We start from the raw sequence: 20,171 nt of genomic DNA, 5'->3' as shown, positions 1-20,171 counted from the left end.
ACCAAAAGACCAGAGAAGGCAAGTAGAAAATCTGGAATAAGTCTTGATTTAAGAAAGGAAAAAAACTAAAAAAGTCTTAACAGAAGTTACAGATATAAATTGAGAAAAACCCTCTGTTGTTTTTTTTCTACTGATAACACAACAGGATTTTCAAGTTAAATAAGAAACTTTCATATATTTTAAATGCTTTTTATTCTTTCTGTTAAATTAGTGCCTATTTAAAAGACACAAAGAAAGTAACCACGCATTTAATTAGGTAACTGTTTGTTGTTGAAATTAAGAAATTATTTATTGAATCTCCTGCAGGCTGTTTAACTACTCAGCCTGTGCTTTATTCCTTATTTTAGGGAATACATAACCACCCACTTCTTAGAAGTGCATGACATGTAACTGATAACAAGATGATAATAAGACTACTTGGTTTATAAAAACACACACTACACATGGCAAGCTGATTTACTAATACCACAGTGACAAAAAAGAAAAATACTTGCACTCTGTTCCAGAGAGAGAATCTTCCATCGATAGCTGAGCTAGAGGAACGACCAACTCAGACGCCCCAGATTCCCATTTTTTGCGATCTCCCAGAAGTGGCTGCTGGTCACCTTGTTGTTCCTTACCATCTTCAGATCCAGCTGATTCAGAAGTATTTTTACCCTCCTTTCTTCCTTTCTCATCTTCTTGAGCTTTAAGATTTTGATTCAATCTTCTCAGAATTTCTCGCTTATTCTGAAAGAAGGACCAACATATGTATTAAAATAGTGCCTTTCTTAAAAGGATACCTAAATGAAAATGAAACTATATAATTTGACATACTTGTATTGCAAAATCTGGCTTTTTAAAGTCCTCCTCGGACTCCTGGACAGCAGTTATTACATGTTCATCCTTTAAGTCCCAGAAGCATGAAATAGAAAGAAGAACAACAGGTCAGGAAAAAATTATCTTGAGAATAGTAATAGACATAATAAAACCTTTCCAATGACAACTGCAGGTAGATTGAAACAGAATGCTTGATTATTCTGTATTATTCTGTCCCAAAGACAGAATTTCAAGAGCACCTTCCATCTCTGAATCAATCACTACCTAAAAGGGATGAGCAAGTGAATCACTCAATTCAAAAAGACAAATGAGATTTTAGAGGATGAAACATGTAGAGATAAAGCCAGATACGACCTCTACAGCAAGATGCCACCAAATTCCTATGCTACAAATGAGCAATTCTACAAGAGAACCAAAAAAGTGGCAAGCACAGAATCAAGGATAATTTATGAAGAAAAAACAGAAACGAAAAGAGACAAATTTAGTGATAAGTAAATAAGCAAACTACATATTGAAGGCAAAAATGTACAATTTATAATCTGCGTACAAGGCTTGTATTCTCCATTTCCAATTGCTCTGCATGCTATTTTTTAGTCTGTTACAGTCACTGTCTTGCATCACTGTGAGACAAATTGGAAAAAATATGCTAATGATTTAAGTATTTGTCCAAAACATTATTTTTCCAGCTATCAACTGATGTCTTTCAGTGTATTACATTTTATATTTTTTATATATTCTTTAGTGTAAGTTTTGCTTTATTCCCATAGTTACAGCCTTCAGGGTTGAATACAGTATGAAGTACCACACTACACTAAAATTTAGAAATAGCTTAGGTAAAAGTATAAAAGCTAGCATTCAAATTAACACAGACTGTGTTAGAAATTTAAATTGTACAAGGTTACACTCATTTGCTCAGTTTCACAATTGTAACATAAAGCAGTTGAGGTAAACAGGGAAGTATTTACAATATCAGGACCGAGAGCATGCAAAACAGAAATTAGGATGCTCTTTTAGACAATAAGAAGAGACAGCACTAATAGATTCAAGAATCTTAAGCTTTGCCTTCTCAGTAATATTCAGCACATGCAAGCTCACTGAAAACAATCAATCATTAATATAACATAGTCCTATCATTCAAAATGTATTTGCTCACTTCCACCAAGTAACCAACTCATTAACTCTTCTCTTCAAGGGACTGATGAAAATGCTGGAAGTTGATGTCTTGTTTGACTAAACATAACTGCCCTGATCAAAATGGAAACTGACACCTAGGGCTCATCATAAGCTACTTTGCTCAAATCAAGAACTTCAGTTTCAGCATACAGATGTGTTTCAACAGCTTCCAAGCTTTGGTTTATTTTTTTTTTTTTTTTAATTTCTTTTCCCTAGAAAAGAAATTAAAAGCAACAAGTGTCCTTAACAATTTCTTTTCTAGCTAACCTATACATTTTCTCTAAACATTCTCTTTCCAGTCAGTATTTATTTCCTGTCCATTCATTTTACCCCCTTCACAAAAGTACCTACCACACCCACTTCCTTCAAAGCAGAAGTCATGGAGATGACAGGTACACCAGGTTTCACTGGAAGTTGTGGCTTAGGAAGAGCTGCTCCAGGCTCTTGTAGTCCATTCATAGGACTATGTTCTGTAGCTTCCACATGAAAAGGCACGTTAGGATTCTTTACCCCTTTTGCAATCAGCTGTATAGATGCAATTAAAAAAAATTAAATCAAAAATTAACTTTAAGACGATGCACATTAAACACAGTATTAACAATTAGGCTCATGTAATCCCTACAAAAGGACAGTAATGCCACACATTCATACAAAGGACAACTGGCCATTGCATGTCAGCTTGTCAGCTTCACATCCTGCTTTTTATAGTCATAGTATTACTAGTTGGACTTGTTCCATAGCACACACATGTAAAAGAAAATAAAAAGTTTTGGTCATTAACAGACAATCAATAAGACAGCTGGGGTGATTCTAATGATTCTTAGGTATGATGTTCAGAAGTCTTCCTGCAAGCATTCCTAAGATTAGGCTTCTAATTAGGGAATTCTGACTGACACAAGATACTCTCTCCAATTTCAGAACTACTCGTCTTGAAAAATCACAGTATAGGATTTTATTTATACAAGATGTGGCCCTACATACTTAAACTGCATGCAACAGATTTATTTTCTTACATGTTCTTCCCAGGCTCTTTTCTCTCTTTCATATGCCTCCTTTCTCTTTCGCTCCAACTGTTCCTTCAGAACTGCTGCACGAGCATTTGCTTGGGCCTAAAGTAAACAAGGAAAAAAAGATCAACTTAAAATCAGCAGCAGCATATTTCATGGAACATTTTAAGAAGGAATATTCTTCTATGCTACTGTATAGACCGTGAAAGGAGGATTCCACTGACAAAATCACCACACATGTATAATAACTGATCATCTATGTAGAAATAATGGCAACTCCTCAAAATTTAATTGCAGTTCTTGATTTGGATGCTTGTATTTTTAGAGACTAATATAAAATTAGAAACTCTACTTAAAATTATCTTTGAAGACAAATGCATTAATCAAAAAATATTAAATATTCATTTTAAATTTTACCAGCTTACTGATACACAAAAAGCTTCACTTGCTGTTTCACCTCTAGTTTTCAGGGTAGGCATAAGGTTAACTTGTTTTTACACTGTACTTTGCAGATGATGGGGGACATCATAGAATAGATAAGAGCAATACTTGCTATGTATAGTATTGTGAAATAGTTATTGATAGAAAACCACCACATGGAATAAAGTTCTAAATAAACACTGTATTTCTGTGAAATGCATCTGTTTTAAATGTAATTCATCACAGGGTTATATAACTCATGTTCCAGTCCACACATAACCCATGTCAGCCCATATAAGGAGTTTTGCCTTCCTTTATTCTTTAACTAAAATAAAGGTGCTGTCTAAGGTACATCTTCCTTACCCTTTCAGTCTCAAAATGCTGTTTTAGTTATACCAAATTGCCCTTAGGACTAAAGCTACCCTAGAGATAAATCTCAAAGACTGGGACAGGAAAAACCTTGACTTGCAAGGAGTTGTTTGCTCTATACAGTTAAACACCCCTCCCCCCATCCCCCTTATAGTGGATACATGAACAAACTATTGATAGCAAAATGAAATGTAAGAAAAATATGTTTTATATCTCATGAGTTAACAACAGTAACTTCCATCTCTTCCCATTTGACACTTACCTTCTGTGTTTCTATCTTCTTGCGTTTCAGTTCTGCTTCCTCACTAGAGTCCTGTCCATCAGAACTGGCAGCTTCATTCTGCAAAGTAAAAGTCTTCATGGAATTATCGTCAGTTCATGTATTTAAAAGCTGAGTGATACAAGTGCCTAGTCAGAATATTTTAATTGACTGTATGACTAACATGGGTCAGTTTCACTAACTCCTTGCTTAAACGCAATGTCTACTTGAACAGAGCTTCATCTCTGAGATAGTGGGGGTTTTGTTTATTTGTTCGGTTTTTCAGGGAGGATTGGTTTTAAAAGATGTGAAGCTTTAATAAGTCAGGAAAAAAGTAATGTGCCTCCTGTTGAAAGGAAAGTAGCCTACAATGCTGGGCTGTCATCTGCCACCCCTCATCACTGCTGCATGGTCTGAAGGTGAGGCATACAACAAAGGTTTGATGATCTAGAATTCCAGTTTTTTTCACAATATATACTGTCTAAAATATGTCTATATAAAACTGCCTAAAACTGAAGTCTTTCACCAGGGGTAAAAGAACACACCCACACTCAACTTCCATAAGTATTTAAGATTATTTTTAAACCAACCTTATCTCCACGAAGTTTTGCTCTAATCTGTTGACGTTCATTAAAGTTTTGTAGCCGGATCTGTCTCAATCTTGCCAAATATTCCTAGAACAATGAAATGAAACAAGTTTCAGCTATATGGAAACTCTCTCCACTATGGGTAACTTAAAATATATCAAATTCCGTAAAGAAATAAAACGGGTGAACCACCTCCCAACATTACTGTTATCACTTCACTAGCATATACTGATCTCCAGAAAAATTCTCATGTAATTAAAATGAAGAAAATTTGAATTTATCAGTATTAATTATAACTACATTTTACATAACTGAAAGCTAGAAAAGGTTGCATTTATCACAGGATTAGGATATAGTGATACCTAGTTGTATCAAATTCAAGAACCTCTCTGAGACAGATTGATGTGAGCAACTATTATTTTGATTATTTTAAAAATTAAAACAATTAAACACACCCAAACTTTAGTACATTAATAGTAAATTATTTCCTAGAAATTAAGAAAGTTCTTTAATTTTGTTACACAGATGGAACCATGCAAAGAAACTGGGCACAGTCAAGGTCAAAATAGTGCTATTTTTGTGATGAGCAAAGTGGCAAACGTGCAGCAAGCATACCTCTTCCTCCTTGTTTCTGGATTTCCTTCCTCTTGCAGAAATGGACCTGCCTCCATAGGTATCTGTCAGGTTTTGCAGTGTACCCTGTTTGCCATTTAATGGTATCAAATTTAAGGTGGCTGGGGCAGTAAAATTATCTGCTTTATCCAATAACTCTTCACTTATAAGAAACCAAATCCATCAAAGACCTGCACATATTCTGAATTTAACCAAAAAGCCTTTTTCACTTACATGAAACATATGACAGCAGAAACTAAAAATTCTGAGTAGCCAAAGAGAGAGACAAGAGCTCTAAAAATATAGTTGTATTCTCCCTTCAATTCTAATTATCTGATGCTATAGAAAATTTAGGTTAGAAAACCTAACTTGTGATGGGTATGAGTTTTGTACATCTGGATTATATAAAAATGGTGGCACAGGGTTGGGATTTCTGCCATTGCTGAGTTAAGCCTAAAATAGAAAGTGGAATCTTTTTATGTTCTTAGATTAAGCTTTTTTAACAATGATGACTCAAAAATCTAAAGATGCAGTTAAATATACTCATTACACCTAACAAGCTGTGCTAAATGTCTAATACACATGCAGTGTATAGGCTGGTTCATGTGATGTACTCTATGACTTGTCACCAAAAGGATTTTGACCATTAAGAAAGTTCTATATAGAACAGTACAAGAATCATTTAACTTTGTTTTCTGCTCGGATTAAAATAAAGAATACTTGAATTATTTTACTAATGATATACCACAATTCTTTTCTGAACACTGCAAAAACTCCTTGATTTGTTAGTGCAACATACAATAAAGGCAGCAAGCACACATACATGTGACAGACCTTCTGCCTTATAAAATGCCTGGGGCTTTGGCTTTCTCAAGCTTGTGTGTAGAGAACCACCAGTAAGTAAATACTCCAATGAGGTTATTGACTGAATCCAAATATTCTGGTTAAATAATCTCTCAGATTGAGAAAAATTAATAGCTCAAGGAAATAGCACATTACTGCACTTCAGTGGTTTAGTGACCAGGGGATCAGAGAACAAACTGAAGTAATTTTGTGGAAGAGTAGTTCCTATACATTCCTAAGGGCTCCATGAATGCTGGTTTCAGCTTGAGCATTAAACCATACAAAATGGTAAAAGAATATTTTCCATATTAATCTTTTCAGAAAATATTTGGTTCTATTTTTAACTTTTTAATACATGTTCCTGAGCTTTACAAAAGCTTACTGGCACTACTGAAGGAATTTCATTGTTTTTTGTTCTAGTATTGAAGTTATTTTAGCTATTTCCATCACGGATGGTGATTTATATTACTGGTCTTAAGAAAGAAACTGGAAGCAAGATTTTTGAGAACTGATTTTCTTTCCTTGTAGATTGTTAATTTTGCTCATCTGCTTACATTAAATTTTCAAAGACTAGGACTTGTGTTCTGCAATGCCACACGGCTATAGTGAAGTAGCAAATTAGGTCAGCAGCTGTCTTAAAAAACAGATGTCTGAAAGTACCATCAACTCAACTACTCAGTCAAATTTAGACTGTCAGTTGAAAATTAAAATGGACAAGAATTACATTTTATAGAAGCTGGGTAAATTAGTGCCAGTCATCAGACAAAAGGCTGACTATTAGCTGTTGATTTCTCCTTTCAGATCAACATCGTGCAAACAACAGTCCCATCCTTATATGAGAACAACTGCCAGCTCGTCAAATTATTTTCCTGCACAAATAGAAGGAAGCTGTTGATAACTTACACTTTCAATGACAAATCCAGAAATGGACTTGGTACTCTGGCTTCAAGTTATAAGTCTTAAACATCTGTAAGTTACTTACTTAACTGTTCAGTAATCTCCCTGTTTATTATGGGAACCATCAAAGATTGAAACATTTAGCCTCACTGAACACATTAGAGAAAACTGGAAAACATTAACATGAATAGTTGGGTATCTTAAACTAACTGATCTCAAATTCATACCAATGCCAACAAAGTCAAGAACAAAATGGAAGCAGTACTGATACTGCTAACTGCTAAGAAGACATGGTACTACCAACAACTTGTCCAAGAAGAGGTAGTGACAAGAATTGCTCATTTTTTTTCAAAATTATTTACTGGTCTTGAAGGTTTTAAAGAACAGAACCATTGCTTTAGAAAGGAAGACTCATATTTTACAACATATATACTAATCTAAGGATACTTCATCAAAGCAGTGAATCAAAGCAAAATTGCTTACTGTACGTGAAATAATCCCTGACATTAAGACCAGGCTTTAAATCATGATTTGATTATCAGGTATAACTCAGGAGATGCTGCTATAAATCTGCAGTTGGTCTCATCTCACTGCTCCTCCACCACAGTCAGTTCAATTTCAGCAGCTGACAATGATAGTGTCACTCAATGCATATGAATAGTGTGGAGAAACACTCAAAAAGTAAAACCCTCCATGTTATCAAAACACATAGTAATTCCCAATATATTTTTTAAACAAACTTCCTGAAGGAATACTGAATTTAGAACCATAAGCATAAAGAACATTTTATGACACTATCTTCTACTTAATTTCTAAAGAGTAAAGGTTTTATAAGAGTCAACATAGACAGATATGGATGACTTTATAATACCTTTTCAATAAGCAGAATGTGTTTCCCTAGCATGCACCACTATGTCTGATCATTAGCTGTATCAGTTTAATCAGACTTCATTTTCAGTTCAAGCTACTGTATAACACGAAGTTTAACTTTAAACAAGACTCCAAAGTATAAACAGAAAAAAATGTAAATGAATATTCTAAAATTCACAATAGCAAGTTAGACACATGCAAACAAAAATAATTTCCTTTGTTAATAAGCTTGAAGTAATGAGAACTGTACTACATGATTATGTTACATTTTATTAAAATTAGCAACAAAACGCAGAAAACTTATCTCCCATTCTCTCTGTTTTTTTCAAGACTTAAGGAAAATATTTAGTCAGCATTTTACTTATGATGCTACTTCAAAGACTCACAAAGCATGCTGAAACAGTAATACACACAGGAAGACCAGATTTCATACCATGTGCCCTTGAGCTCGAGCTTTATTTTCCATGGCTTCTCTCTTTCGTTGCCAGAATTCTTCAACTTGCTTTGCTCTATCTGCAGCTATCCATCCTTTTTGCCTGAGTAATTTCAACACAGCAAGATGAAAGTCTCTGAAATATGACACAGTAAGCACCACCGCCCCCACTGTCCTCCCCCTTCACTTATTCTAACTAGAACACACAGGGGAAAAAAGTAACTTTATATGAGTAAGACATCTTAAAAAAATGCCTTTCATCAGCCAAAATACAAGTCAGACTTCCACAAAATGGAGGAAAATAGGCTTAGTAAAAGTAAGAAGAACTATTAAAAAAATAAATCCAAAACACTATACTGTTGCTCTTCAAGATCCTTGTCATTGAAAGAAAAATGAATGTCAAAACTCAATCTTGCTACGATTGTTTCTGGAAGTGTCTCGGCTTGTTATAATTTGTGACAAAGAAGATTCCTTCAAGATTTCCCTTCAGAGACAAGCAAGAACTCATCACATGAGCCAATCAGTAAGGTCAATACTGTGACAGCCTTTCCAGACTGCCCTATATTTGCAGTAAGAGCTTCCATCACTTAGGGAATTACTACAGTGCTACTATTCTCAGCGTGTTCTGGCAATTCCTTTTAGGGACTCTTGGGGGATTTTTTTTTTTGTTTGTTTTCAAAGGGTCCATGAAGGAATTTTCCTACCCTAGAATTAGCCATAAGAAGATGATTGTTTTTTGACAAGTTTCACCCTAGGTCAGGGACCTGCTTGGGAAGACAAGAAGGCTACATTTAGTTTACCATAACTGAGCATCCTGCAACTCTACAAGTACATTTTAACATCATAGAGGAACCAGATTCTGACAAATTCCTCAGAAGTAGACCCAGAGACATTTCATACTAAAATTAAACCAACACACTAAGAAATGGTTTAAGATATTCTACAAATGGTAGAATGATGAGCCCTTTCCAAGGTTCCCTAAGCCTCCTTTAACTGAGGACCATTAGGGTTTGCCAACAGTCAGGAAGAAATGGGAATACGCTGATAGCAATACTCCATTAGACTGAGGCAGTTAAAGAAAGAATCATTTTGTAATACAGGAAACTCTACTAATTAATAATTAATTAGCAGACTAATTAAAATACCTGCATTTTATTATTTTGCCCCTTCACCCCCCAATCAAAAAGGAAATGAATTTTTTTCCACATGCTACAATTCATTAAAAGGAAGACAGAGATAAAACCACTTTCATACAATAAAACAAACATTGCTCTGGAAAGGCAAGACAATCCACACAGTGTTACTGGTAAAAAAAACAAACACTTGCCAATCTTTGTGTACACATACCTGATTCACTAAAAGATTTTTACTCTACCTTTTAACTACATATGAGCTCAATTGGTGGATAGAGAAATCTGTGCAAAGGCCTGTTATGCAGCTGAAGTTTGTCATACATCATGAACCTTACAGTGTTGGAGGAGAGGTCTTTCCAAAAAAACTCAAACCAAGACAGTCCTATTTGCTCAAACCAAGTTCACAGGAACATCTTACCTCAAAATTTTATGAACATTTCATGAAAATGTTTTTTCTTACTCTAAAGGTGAGTGACTCATTTTCCTACAACATTTCAGCTAGATTTCTGCTGGGCTGCACTCCCATCTGAGACAGTTCTTCAATATCGTTGACACTGAATATACTTAGCTTTACAATAATGGTAATACAATGAAAAATACTTCAACTTGAAGATTTCTCCGCTTCTTCAATATATGCCCTAAACTGACTATCTTTAACAAAGTTCTTGTTATTTAAATTCTTTCTTTGAGCAAAACATCATGAACACTTGCCTTCAGCTGGACGAATTAAGTCCAGGACAGAAATACAGCTAGGCTGGCTATGATAATAAAAATTGCTTCTACGTAACATACAGATTCTTAACATTTAAGATGCTAAGAGACAGTGCCTCAATTTACAGCCACCAGTAATCCAGTTTATAAACAGAAAAAACCCATCTCTGCCTATTTTGAAGCTTCTGGACAGTGTTTTCATTGAGTGCTTCTGAATTCATGTATTTGAGAAATGCTGAACTGATTTCTCTTCCCAGTCTCTGTGTTATTTACAATTTGCAGCACTCTGCTATCGTTTCTCTCCATTTTAAAACATTTAAAACAGTTTATCCATGTATAGACAAATATAATCTACTATTTTCAAATGTATGAGTCAAACTGCTTCCTAAGAAGCAAGAGTTGGTGATTCCTAAGAAGCAAGAGTTGGTGATTGTGCACTTCGTGCAAATCACTGAGAATAAATAGAGGAGGAAATACATTTAACTACAGCTGGCAAAAAATACCTTCCTATACTGGAAGGAAAAATTTTAATTATCTCACAACAGTCCAACCTACTATAACAAATATACCTCAGAGCTTTCAGAACTGTAATATCAGTGTTAAGCATGATGTTATTGATGAAAATTTTAAAATAGCAAAAAATCTATAATTGCAAATACATATGATATTAGAACATAAAATTGAATTAATTTAGTTTATAAGAATAAATTGTTTCTTTGGCCACTTCCTTTTTCTCACATTAACTCAATTTATTTCTTCCTCCGTGGAACAGATGATTGGCTCTGCAAAAGTTTAAATAATGAAGGAGAAAATCTGTGCCTCTGGAAAGTCAGTTAGTAATGTTCACAGAACTAAACTTCCAGGAAAATGGCATTTTCCCATTTACTAGTCACAACTGCCAACAAAGTTCTTTGGGCAATATTACAAGATCTAAAGGAGAGCAAATAAGTTTGAAGAAGCTATTTGAAAGAGTGAAAACATTAAAAAGAAAATCAGTACTTGCTTACAATGGTTTTATATATAAAAATACCCTATTTACAATAATTAGATCTTCTAATTCACTATTTGAATACCGAATTAGAGGTTGCACACCATTACAACATCTGGCATTCATATCTCAATGAAGAAAGCTCCTAGAAGTTTTCCACCAATCAATAAACAGGAGCCAACAATTCTGGGATCATTTTAGATGCTTTGCAGTACTAAAAACAGGTGCAGAGAAGGCAGGAAGAATAAAATGATGGGAGAAAGAAGTATCTTGTCAGGTAACACAAAAAGTTGAATGATGAACAAAGCAAAGGAGGAGGCTTATGTTGTTATGTGCAACCACATTAAGCCAACAATTTTGTCTGAAATCTACTTTAGGTAGGTTTGCTTATTTAAACTATTTTTTCCATTTTTGGAAAAGCCAAGATCTCCATTGGCTCTAAAAGAATTGTGGTCTGTGAGGGTCTGACAAACAAACAGGCAGCACAATACCAATGAATAGAAGTGATTTTGAGACATGCTCAACTACTGAACGAAACCAGACACAGAACAAGAATCTAACATGGAGGGACAGATCCACGGATTATCATAGTCCAACCTGTTTGCATTGGCTTGTTTAGACACCTCCTTCAATCTTTTCACTTTTTTCCTAACTGCACCAACATCGGATAAATGGTGATGACCTGCAGGTCCCTTAGGAACTCCTGGACGTGTTCCAGGTGGAATTCCTCTGTAGACAAATACGTACAGTAACTTTCATTACTTTCATCTAAAGCAGAACACATGTAGCTTCTAATGGAAGTAGTCATACCTTTCAACAACTCCTTGGTCTTGTAGTTTCGCCCTCAATTTGGCTTCCCTCTCTTCAGCTACTCTGAAGACATTTTCCTTTTGCTGTTGCATCTGGTCAAAAATAGCATGATAGTGTTCATAGCGTCCTCTGGAAGACACAGGAAAAGGACCAACACCACCTCCACCGACATAATATGGTGCCTGGAAACCAAAAGGGGTAGAGTGGAAACCACAAATACTGCTTTTAATAGGCTCTTCCAATTTTTACCTCTTCAGCAGAGTACTAATAATACTAACATAGTCTGCAACAATTTTAAATTGGTCCTAGTTTTATCCCTGGCATGCCGCTATTTTAATGAATTACAAGATAGATAAATTATTTTTTTTTTATTAGCAGTCCAGAATAAAACACCATTTTATCTTCCTTTAAAAATAGTCCAGTTATACATGAGCCATCTCTCACACATTTTGGAAGTCATTGAAAATTACTCCATTGAAGTGTAAACAGAGATAGATATTACTACATGGCCAAAATCAAAGTTTTAGCAAAAAAAATGACACAATTCCAACTGAAGTAGTAACAAACACACATTTTTTTCATGAAGCTGGAAACAGTCAAGCATAGTTTTAAGTTTGCTGAATGGCACTAAGTGCTGATTTATCTGAGAATCCCCATTGCCACCCAACCTACCATTTTATTTCCATCACTAGACTTGAGATGCTTCTCTACTAAAGCCCAGATCAGGGGAACACCTACCACAAGGTACTGCTTTGTGCAAATTATACCTGTCATTCTCAAAGCGTTAGAATTCCTGTAGAATTTTCAAGTGAAAATAATGAAGAAAGTAATGTTTCAAGCAGCTGTGTACAGTAATAGCCAAGGATGGATGTAGAAAATGTGAAACTGGAAAAACAAGGTTAAGGTTGTCAGCACATGCATAAAAATGTTTCCTTCATGCCTGGGGGAAGCAGTCAAATAGCCCATGGTAGTAAATCTATGGAATTTGTTTCAATAACAGTGTCAATCTACCTTCCAGAGTGGTCTGAAGTATTTAATATAAATTCAATCAGGTGTGTACAGAAGTGACAGGTTTAAGACTGCCTGTTTAGAAGTTCTTGAAGAGACTATATTTGACAACAGAATTTATCTTACATTCTGAGTTTCTGTTGTTCAGTGCCATCAATGGCTCCCCACAATCCAGATGAGAGTGCCAAATCAAGGATTTACTTAGGTATTCAAACAAATATGTGGTAGATTGTTGGTCTGAATAAAAGTAACTATACAAGACTATGATTTCTACAAATAGAAGGAAGAGTCTTGGTTTAGACACTATTCAAGATTTCACATATGATTATTAGAATTCAGTTTCCAAAATCTAAAGAAATACTAGAGAATGGTCATCATTCTTCAGGCAAGTTAAATGAAGCAGGTGCTCATAACAGTCCAGAGAACAGTTACAGTTCCTGCTAGAACCAAAAACCCAAAGCCAAACACTTGCCATGTCTTTCTCTACTTTTCCTCAGAAACAGGTGCCAGCAACCAAACCGAAAAGAAAACAGGAAGACAGAATCATGCAATGCATGACTCTGCTGTGCCTTTGTAAGAGGCTGTATGGCTTGTGTTATTGGAAAGCTTGAACAATGCTATTCAACTGCACTGTCAGAGAGTTCCTGGATATACTGTTTTCATGCTGGAGAAAGGAAAAATATAATTAAGTGAGAATATTATAATAGTATATGGAAACCTGAAATGATGGTAAACTAGCAGCCTGCAGTATGATTTGTACTCAACTAGCCAATTTGAAGAAGACATCTCAATGATTTTTCCAACTACCACAATGTTTTACACCAGTGACACTTGGTGAATACAGACACACTCACTGGCCTCAGTTTCCCTAGATAACTGAGAATACAGATAACAATGCAGCTGGACCTACAATAGAACAGTTCGTATGTTCACAGTAAAACTGAGTTAATTAAAAACACTGTGTTCAGGAACACAGCCAGCTCTCATCCAAACATGAGGATACATGTATATCATGTTGTATGGGAGCTTGTATTGGTGCCTGCCAGTTTGATCTTGAAGGACAGGAGGACAACATAGGAAACAAACTCCATTTTTTCAATTTTTTTAAATTAAATTAGCACTTTGTAGTTTTTAAAGTCTGGTATGCTTAAGTTTGTATTTGTATTTAAGCTTTACTTATATGAAGTGCAGCACACATCCAAAGATGATATATATTTTGAAAGGAAATATTTAATAAGCAGCTACTGAAACCTGGTTGGTGTTTGTGTGTTCCTCATTTTTGTACAAGGAATAGCAATAAAACCTCTATCCATTTTGACTTTATTGCTCAGTCAAACTTGCTTACAAAAACCCTACTGAACATGTTTATGCCCAGTATTTTCATAAGACTCACTACCACCACAACAAATCCTGTGTTTCAATCCACTTTCTATTGTCAGATAGACTTACCATAGTACTACTTAAATTCCTGCACTGGCTCTGATGAAAGTACCTAGACCCTTATAATCAACTAAATTGATGAGACTACTTTCCAGGACAGTTATGTTTCCATGAAACTATGACATGCACAAATAGGGAAAAGGAAACAGTCATGGGAATCAGATTAAATTATGCACAAAGTGAATGGCTAAACAAAGTGTATGTGCTACACTGCATTAAAAAAAGATTTACTCAGAAATTTTTAGCCCCCTCCTGAACATCTTATTGATATATAGAAACACTTAAGTTGCTAAATAACAAGGAATATTTAGAAACAAGTGTTTAATACTGGGAAAGAGGTCCATTACTATAATATGAAAACCTGGGAACAAAAAAATTCTAGAACAAACTTGAATGTGAAAGAAGCTGCTCATGCATACACTCAGCACAGGAAAAGTAGCAAAAGCAGGTGTGGAAGTAAGAAAGTGGTGCATGAAAACCATTACTAGCAGAAAGAGAAGACATTACTAGCAGAAGAGAAGAGAAATTTAGAAACATTAAAAATGAAAATTGCACATAATCTCCAAAAGGCCAGGGAGGAGCTGTTACAGTCTATCTCAAATTATCACAGATTAATAATGGACAGCCTCAAGAGTTGACCTCCAAGAGCAAATCCTTCTGAAAAGAGAAGACCATTTCATACAATCAAAGGTGGGGAGAACAGACTGCACCACATTTCTGCATCTGCTGCCAACCTTAACACCACTTCCACCTGAACCAAGCACATTCCTCCATCCTTGTTCCCTGGCTCTGTTTATTCGTTCCATCTGAAGGAGAAAACAATACAGGAAAACAAAATTCAAGGAACCACTAAGTAAAAATTGAACTTCACTCTTAACACATTTTAAACATATTTTACCCTTTCTTTTTCCAATCTTCTCATTTCATCTGCCTTCGGTAAACTGATCTGCAATGTGTAAGGATTAAACATGTTAAGGAACATGTTAAGGGAAATCAAACTACTGCATATTCTTACACAACACACCACACCACAAGGTATGTCATTAAAATTTCTACGGGGGAATAAAGAAAAATCTGAAGACTCTTGTCTACCTGCTCTCTCTGGCGTTTTTCTTTTTCAGGCAATTCTAACCTTTTCTTTTTTGAAGGTTCCTGAAAAATAAGCATATAATTTGGTATTTATTACTGAGCCATTACTCTGTCAAGTCTCTATCAAGATGGGTTACTGATCCAATTGCTGGTGTATGTCCATGAAGATTAAAAAAAAGAAATCATTGCTATATAATGTTTGGGAAAAAAGACGAGGAGGAAAGGTTTGAAGGTTGTATGTTGTCATTCTTGCTGTGGACTTGGCTTTTGCTCAGTTTGAAAACAGATGATTTCATGATACCTCAAACATTTCCCTCCTTTTTTCTACTGGCATAATTTCCATCAATGGGGTTGGAAATGCCTGCATGAAAGGTGACACTTCAAATTAGACAGCATGACGCCAGAATGAGAGAAAAATTCGATCAGAAAACATATTCTTAACGTCACAGCTGAGTGTGTACTAAATGGGTTTAAAATACTTGATTATTCAGGAGGTTTGAAGTGAAAAGGACTGCTAGGATATACGGGTACTTGTTCATCCTGTACTAAAAGCTCTTCAAAAGCTGAAGGTAGTGATTTTTAAATATGTTTTGTCTTAATTTTTCTTCTTTGGTAGTATCGCTGTTCATTACACCTTTTTCTTTATAGAAACTCTTTGAGGGGGCCTAGATATTAAGATTCTCTTATTTGGAAGGTTATCCTAGGGTTCTTTTGCTTGGTATTTCACTTGGTTCCAACTCCTAACTAAGGTTCTTGTTACCTTTGACACCACAGTCTATAGTTAACAAAATGTGCTGTTTAATCTTCTCAAAAAAGCCATCATTACCTTTAAAGATTTTTTTTCTGACCATACTAGAACACACAGAGCTTCAGAGTATTTTCTTTTGACAACATGCAGTCAAATGGGTAATTTAAAATCAAGTATTGCAGAAGTTGGAAACCTTTAGAGACCTGTAATAATATAATGTTAATGAAATATTACTAAATAAAATGTAATAAATTGTTACATGCTCCTCTGAAAAGCCAGCTAAGATCTGCAAGCTCAGACTCAGAGAAGAAAATTTATATTAAGTTGTAGCCATTGTTTCTATCCTGCATCTTACCACCAGGTACAATTCACAAAAAGACTGTCTTAACATAGCAGCATTACTGACTCATTCCATGTGGGAAGAGGATATTTCTTCAGTCTCTCCCCTGCCACATTAAGTCTCAAGGCAAGTTGGTTAAGTGTTGGCTGGTGAAACCCATGACAAAGACCTATAGATGGCTTTCCAATCAAGCGTTAGAACACATAAACCTCGTGATTTCATAAGGTCACACAAGAAGTCTGCACTCTCCTTTCTTGCTTTTTCAAACTGTGTTTCAAGAGCCAACAAGGCTTGTGTGATCAACGAACTTTTCTCTAAACTTCTGATAACTGTTGAACTTCACAGATAATTTGCACCTCAAGGATAATTTTCTATCCACCTACAACTTTGACAGACAGATAGAGGTCTTAGTATTATGTTTCCTGAAGTGCCATGGGAGAGGAAAAAAACAATCCCAAAACAAATCCCACAACAACAACAACCATGTTACTTATTCAGATAAAATCTGAACTAGTTCTCTTGCTGAAGCAGCAGCCTCTTGGTTGCTAGTAGTTTGGCATGTGCATATAGCTCAAAACTAGCTGTAGCAAAAACAACTCCTGACCATGCAGTAATTAATGGAATAAAAAGAGAGAGAATAAAAACTTTATGTAATAAGAAATACAAAGAAGACCACAGGAAGAAAGATCAGAAGTACTCTATGACAGTATACAGAAAACTTTCTCATTAGCTCATGGAATTAAATCTGGAAAATTTCTCTTTCAATTACACAATTTCTCTGCCGAACAATACTTTGTAAAATGGCTAGAAAAAGTTTGCCTATTTTGAAAATTTGAATTATTTTGGAACTAAGAAAAAAGATGCAAAGGTTCCCATCCAGTGTCAATGATCTTGGTGTACCTGACAGGCCTCCAATATTTCTAAGAGTGGTTAACACCAACAAAGAAAATGAAAACACACAAATGTAATTCAGCCTTGGAATTAACACCCAAGTCTAAAGTAGGCATTTACAAAAATTATATTAAAACCAACTAAACAAACAATCAATAACGAAACAAGCCAAGCATTTAAACTATTAGTTCTACTTTCTCTGCAGGTGCATGAGGCATGTTCACATGCCGAGACATTTTGAAAGGAAGGCATAGTATTTAAATAATGTATGAACAAAACAGCTCAATTTAACTAACTTGGCTTCTTACCTGTCTAATTTTAGTCAATGGCTTCTTCTCATTAGGCTTTTTAGGTGCACCACAAGACTTCCTGATAGTTAAAGGCACTCCATATTTTGCAGCAGGTTTGGTAATTTTCTGAGCTGGTGCAACTGAAGTCGGTGTTGGTTCTTGAACTGGTTTTTGAGCTGAAAAGAAAAAAAAAACCAACAATAAAAAAACCCTGGGTTTGAGCTACCCAGACTGGCCAGTGTATGATATTTCCCTTTCTAAAACTCTTAAAAGTCTTAGAACAGCAAAACTAGAGAAAAACAGGTGTACTCTGTGTCGGGGACCGAAGTGTTTAAGGCCTGGCCGTATTTGGTCTGCTCTTGTGTACATCCACAAGACAATGAGGAAAACTTTACTGTATAACTGGTGAGAACTTGACCTTTGAAAGAGAAACAATGGATTGGTCCATCAGTGGGAACTTAACTTGTGAAAGAGAACAATGCGCAATGGAGCTGCTGTTAGCATGGAGGTGGGATCACGAGCCGCTGTGGCCTCATCTCACACGCTGGCCAGATGTCATATCTGGAAAAATTCCACTCCTGAGGAGAAGCCTTGAGGTGCGGGTCTGGGGTGGAGGGGTGACAAGAACTGGATGTACACTGTGTGGATCCAGGGGATGCCCTGAAGGTGCACTGCCTGCCTGGCCCCCTGCATGAGCACCATGATCTCCATGTCCTTTGCCTGCCCAGCAGCTTTGCAGGAGCCAGAGGTCTGTATGGATTATTTGCTACAACTAGTAATAAAAGCAAATCTGATTTGCAGTTACAGTTGGGTTTCGGGTTTGTTGTGCATGGGCATCTTCCTGAACCTGTAGCAAACCGCTAACATTTCATTCACATAAGCTGATGTACTAGCTTGTCTAAGTTTGATGAGAAATAGAAGAAAACAATTCCTGTGCTTTTACATCTTAGTTCTTCAAGCTGGATAACTGGCATTTCATTCAGCTGCCTTGCTTAAGTGTACAGTGCTCACGCACACAGGGAAGAGGTTTCCTAACGGAATGGAGAGACAGGCTTTTCTCCACTGACAACACTGAACTGAAACCTGTAATGCTAATGTCACCAGAATATGAGTTCTAGAAGAGCTTCAATGGCCTTCAGGGATATTGTTTTCCCCATAGAGTTCCTGAATATACACCAATATTGTGAGTTTGATTCTGGGTTAGCAGGGCTCTCTTACCACAGAACAGGAGGTCAGCAACACTATCAAAAGATACCAAAGCCCTTGCCAGAGCATCAAATAATTACAGGGAAATAAAGTAACTGGGAAAGAAATCTAGGGGGAAAAAAAGGCAAACTAATGCAGTAAAATGAAGTAAGACCATCTTGACAGAATTAATCTTCTTTGTTACCACTAGCAGAAATTTTACTGAATTAGACTGAACCCAGACTTTATCTTGGAATTTCTAATAAAGTGTCTCACATTTTTTTGGAAGAAATTGTACTTCTCATTAACCATTTTTCATTCCTAAGGGATAAAAAGTCATACAATCATAGCATATGAATTAGTTCCATTATTTGCAGTCTACACTGTCTCCTTAAGTTTCAGAAGTGTAGCATACTGCAAGAGGAAAAAGTACACAGTATATTACAGGCCCATAGCTTGTATTTGCATTATTTGTAACCAACATATGTCCAGCTCCCCGGGGGAGGGGAGGAAATTGCTTCTGCTCTCTTTCTTCCTGAAAATTCTACAGTCAGGTGTGAGAACACACCAAAAAAAAAAAAAAAAAACCCTAGTAAAAGAACAAAGCTACATACATGATCTTGACAGAGCTGAAAGCAAAAGCAGTGTAGACACCAGCTTACCTGGTGAAGCATGTGGTCCAAACTTGTGGAAAATTTTATGACTGAATTCATCTGCAATGAGCTAAACAATTTGAAGAGTTAGTCAATATACCTGAGACCAAAGCTAGGAATAACTTATTTTCAGACAAGTGTGCCATTAGCAGTAAGCATCTAGCTAAGAGCATTTACTGTAAATTACATGAAAATGAATTTATGCATTTATGGAACTTTATGCACTGAATCTAGTATTACTAACACCAATGAAGCTGGAGTATTTTCAAACATTTTGGCATAATTACTCAAGTAATTTTAAAAAGCAATTTAGTCTGACTTCTGGGTGACACATGTTATCTCATTCATGAACTAGCTAACAAGCTAGAAAAAAATTAATGTGAGCATCAACACAATCTTTATGCGTAATTCATTTTAGATTTCTGAGTAGCTGCTAAAGTTCACCTCAAGTTTTCATACATCTGGTGTTAAAAAATAGTTCTTTAAAAATGTTTGCAGTTTTAAAGTGTTGCTATCCCTTTCAAGATGGGAAGATGACCACATATGCAGATATCTGGAAATTATATATGGTGTGCTGTCAGGCATATCAAATTAGC

The 20,171-nt window shown here is 35.7% G+C and overlaps 1 protein-coding gene across 14 annotated transcripts in view; it reads right to left on the bottom strand.

The window, feature by feature from the left end:
* Positions 1-20,171, bottom strand: part of NEK1 (NIMA related kinase 1) — a 42,812-nt gene that overhangs the window by 10,366 nt on the left and 12,275 nt on the right. For 4 of the 14 annotated variants that reach the window (XM_053940333.1, XM_053940344.1, XM_053940335.1 and 1 more), the window contains 15 exons: positions 19,585-19,645; positions 17,756-17,913; positions 15,472-15,531; positions 15,278-15,325; positions 15,114-15,185; positions 11,932-12,113; positions 11,719-11,850; positions 8,290-8,392; positions 5,250-5,333; positions 4,638-4,721; positions 4,051-4,143; positions 3,006-3,101; positions 2,344-2,517; positions 817-885; positions 495-729 (listed from right to left, as the gene is read on the bottom strand). In XM_053940333.1, coding sequence (XP_053796308.1) covers positions 495-729; positions 817-885; positions 2,344-2,517; positions 3,006-3,101; positions 4,051-4,143; positions 4,638-4,721; positions 5,250-5,333; positions 8,290-8,392; positions 11,719-11,850; positions 11,932-12,113; positions 15,114-15,185; positions 15,278-15,325; positions 15,472-15,531; positions 17,756-17,913; positions 19,585-19,645 — 1,651 coding nt within the window. Of the gene's footprint in view, positions 1-494; positions 730-816; positions 886-2,343; positions 2,518-3,005; positions 3,102-4,050; positions 4,144-4,637; positions 4,722-5,249; positions 5,334-8,289; positions 8,393-11,718; positions 11,851-11,931; positions 12,114-15,113; positions 15,186-15,277; positions 15,326-15,471; positions 15,532-15,769; positions 15,830-17,755; positions 17,914-19,584; positions 19,646-20,171 lie in introns of all 14 variants that reach the window. The other 10 variants (XM_053940347.1, XM_053940339.1, XM_053940336.1 and 7 more) reach the window with 10 other exon arrangements.

This window comes from Vidua chalybeata, chromosome 4, assembly GCF_026979565.1.
Source record: "Vidua chalybeata isolate OUT-0048 chromosome 4, bVidCha1 merged haplotype, whole genome shotgun sequence".
Classification (NCBI taxonomy): domain Eukaryota; kingdom Metazoa; phylum Chordata; class Aves; order Passeriformes; family Viduidae; genus Vidua; species Vidua chalybeata.
The sequence above is the reverse complement of the archived record's forward strand: the minus strand, read 5'-3'. Positions and strand labels throughout refer to the sequence as shown.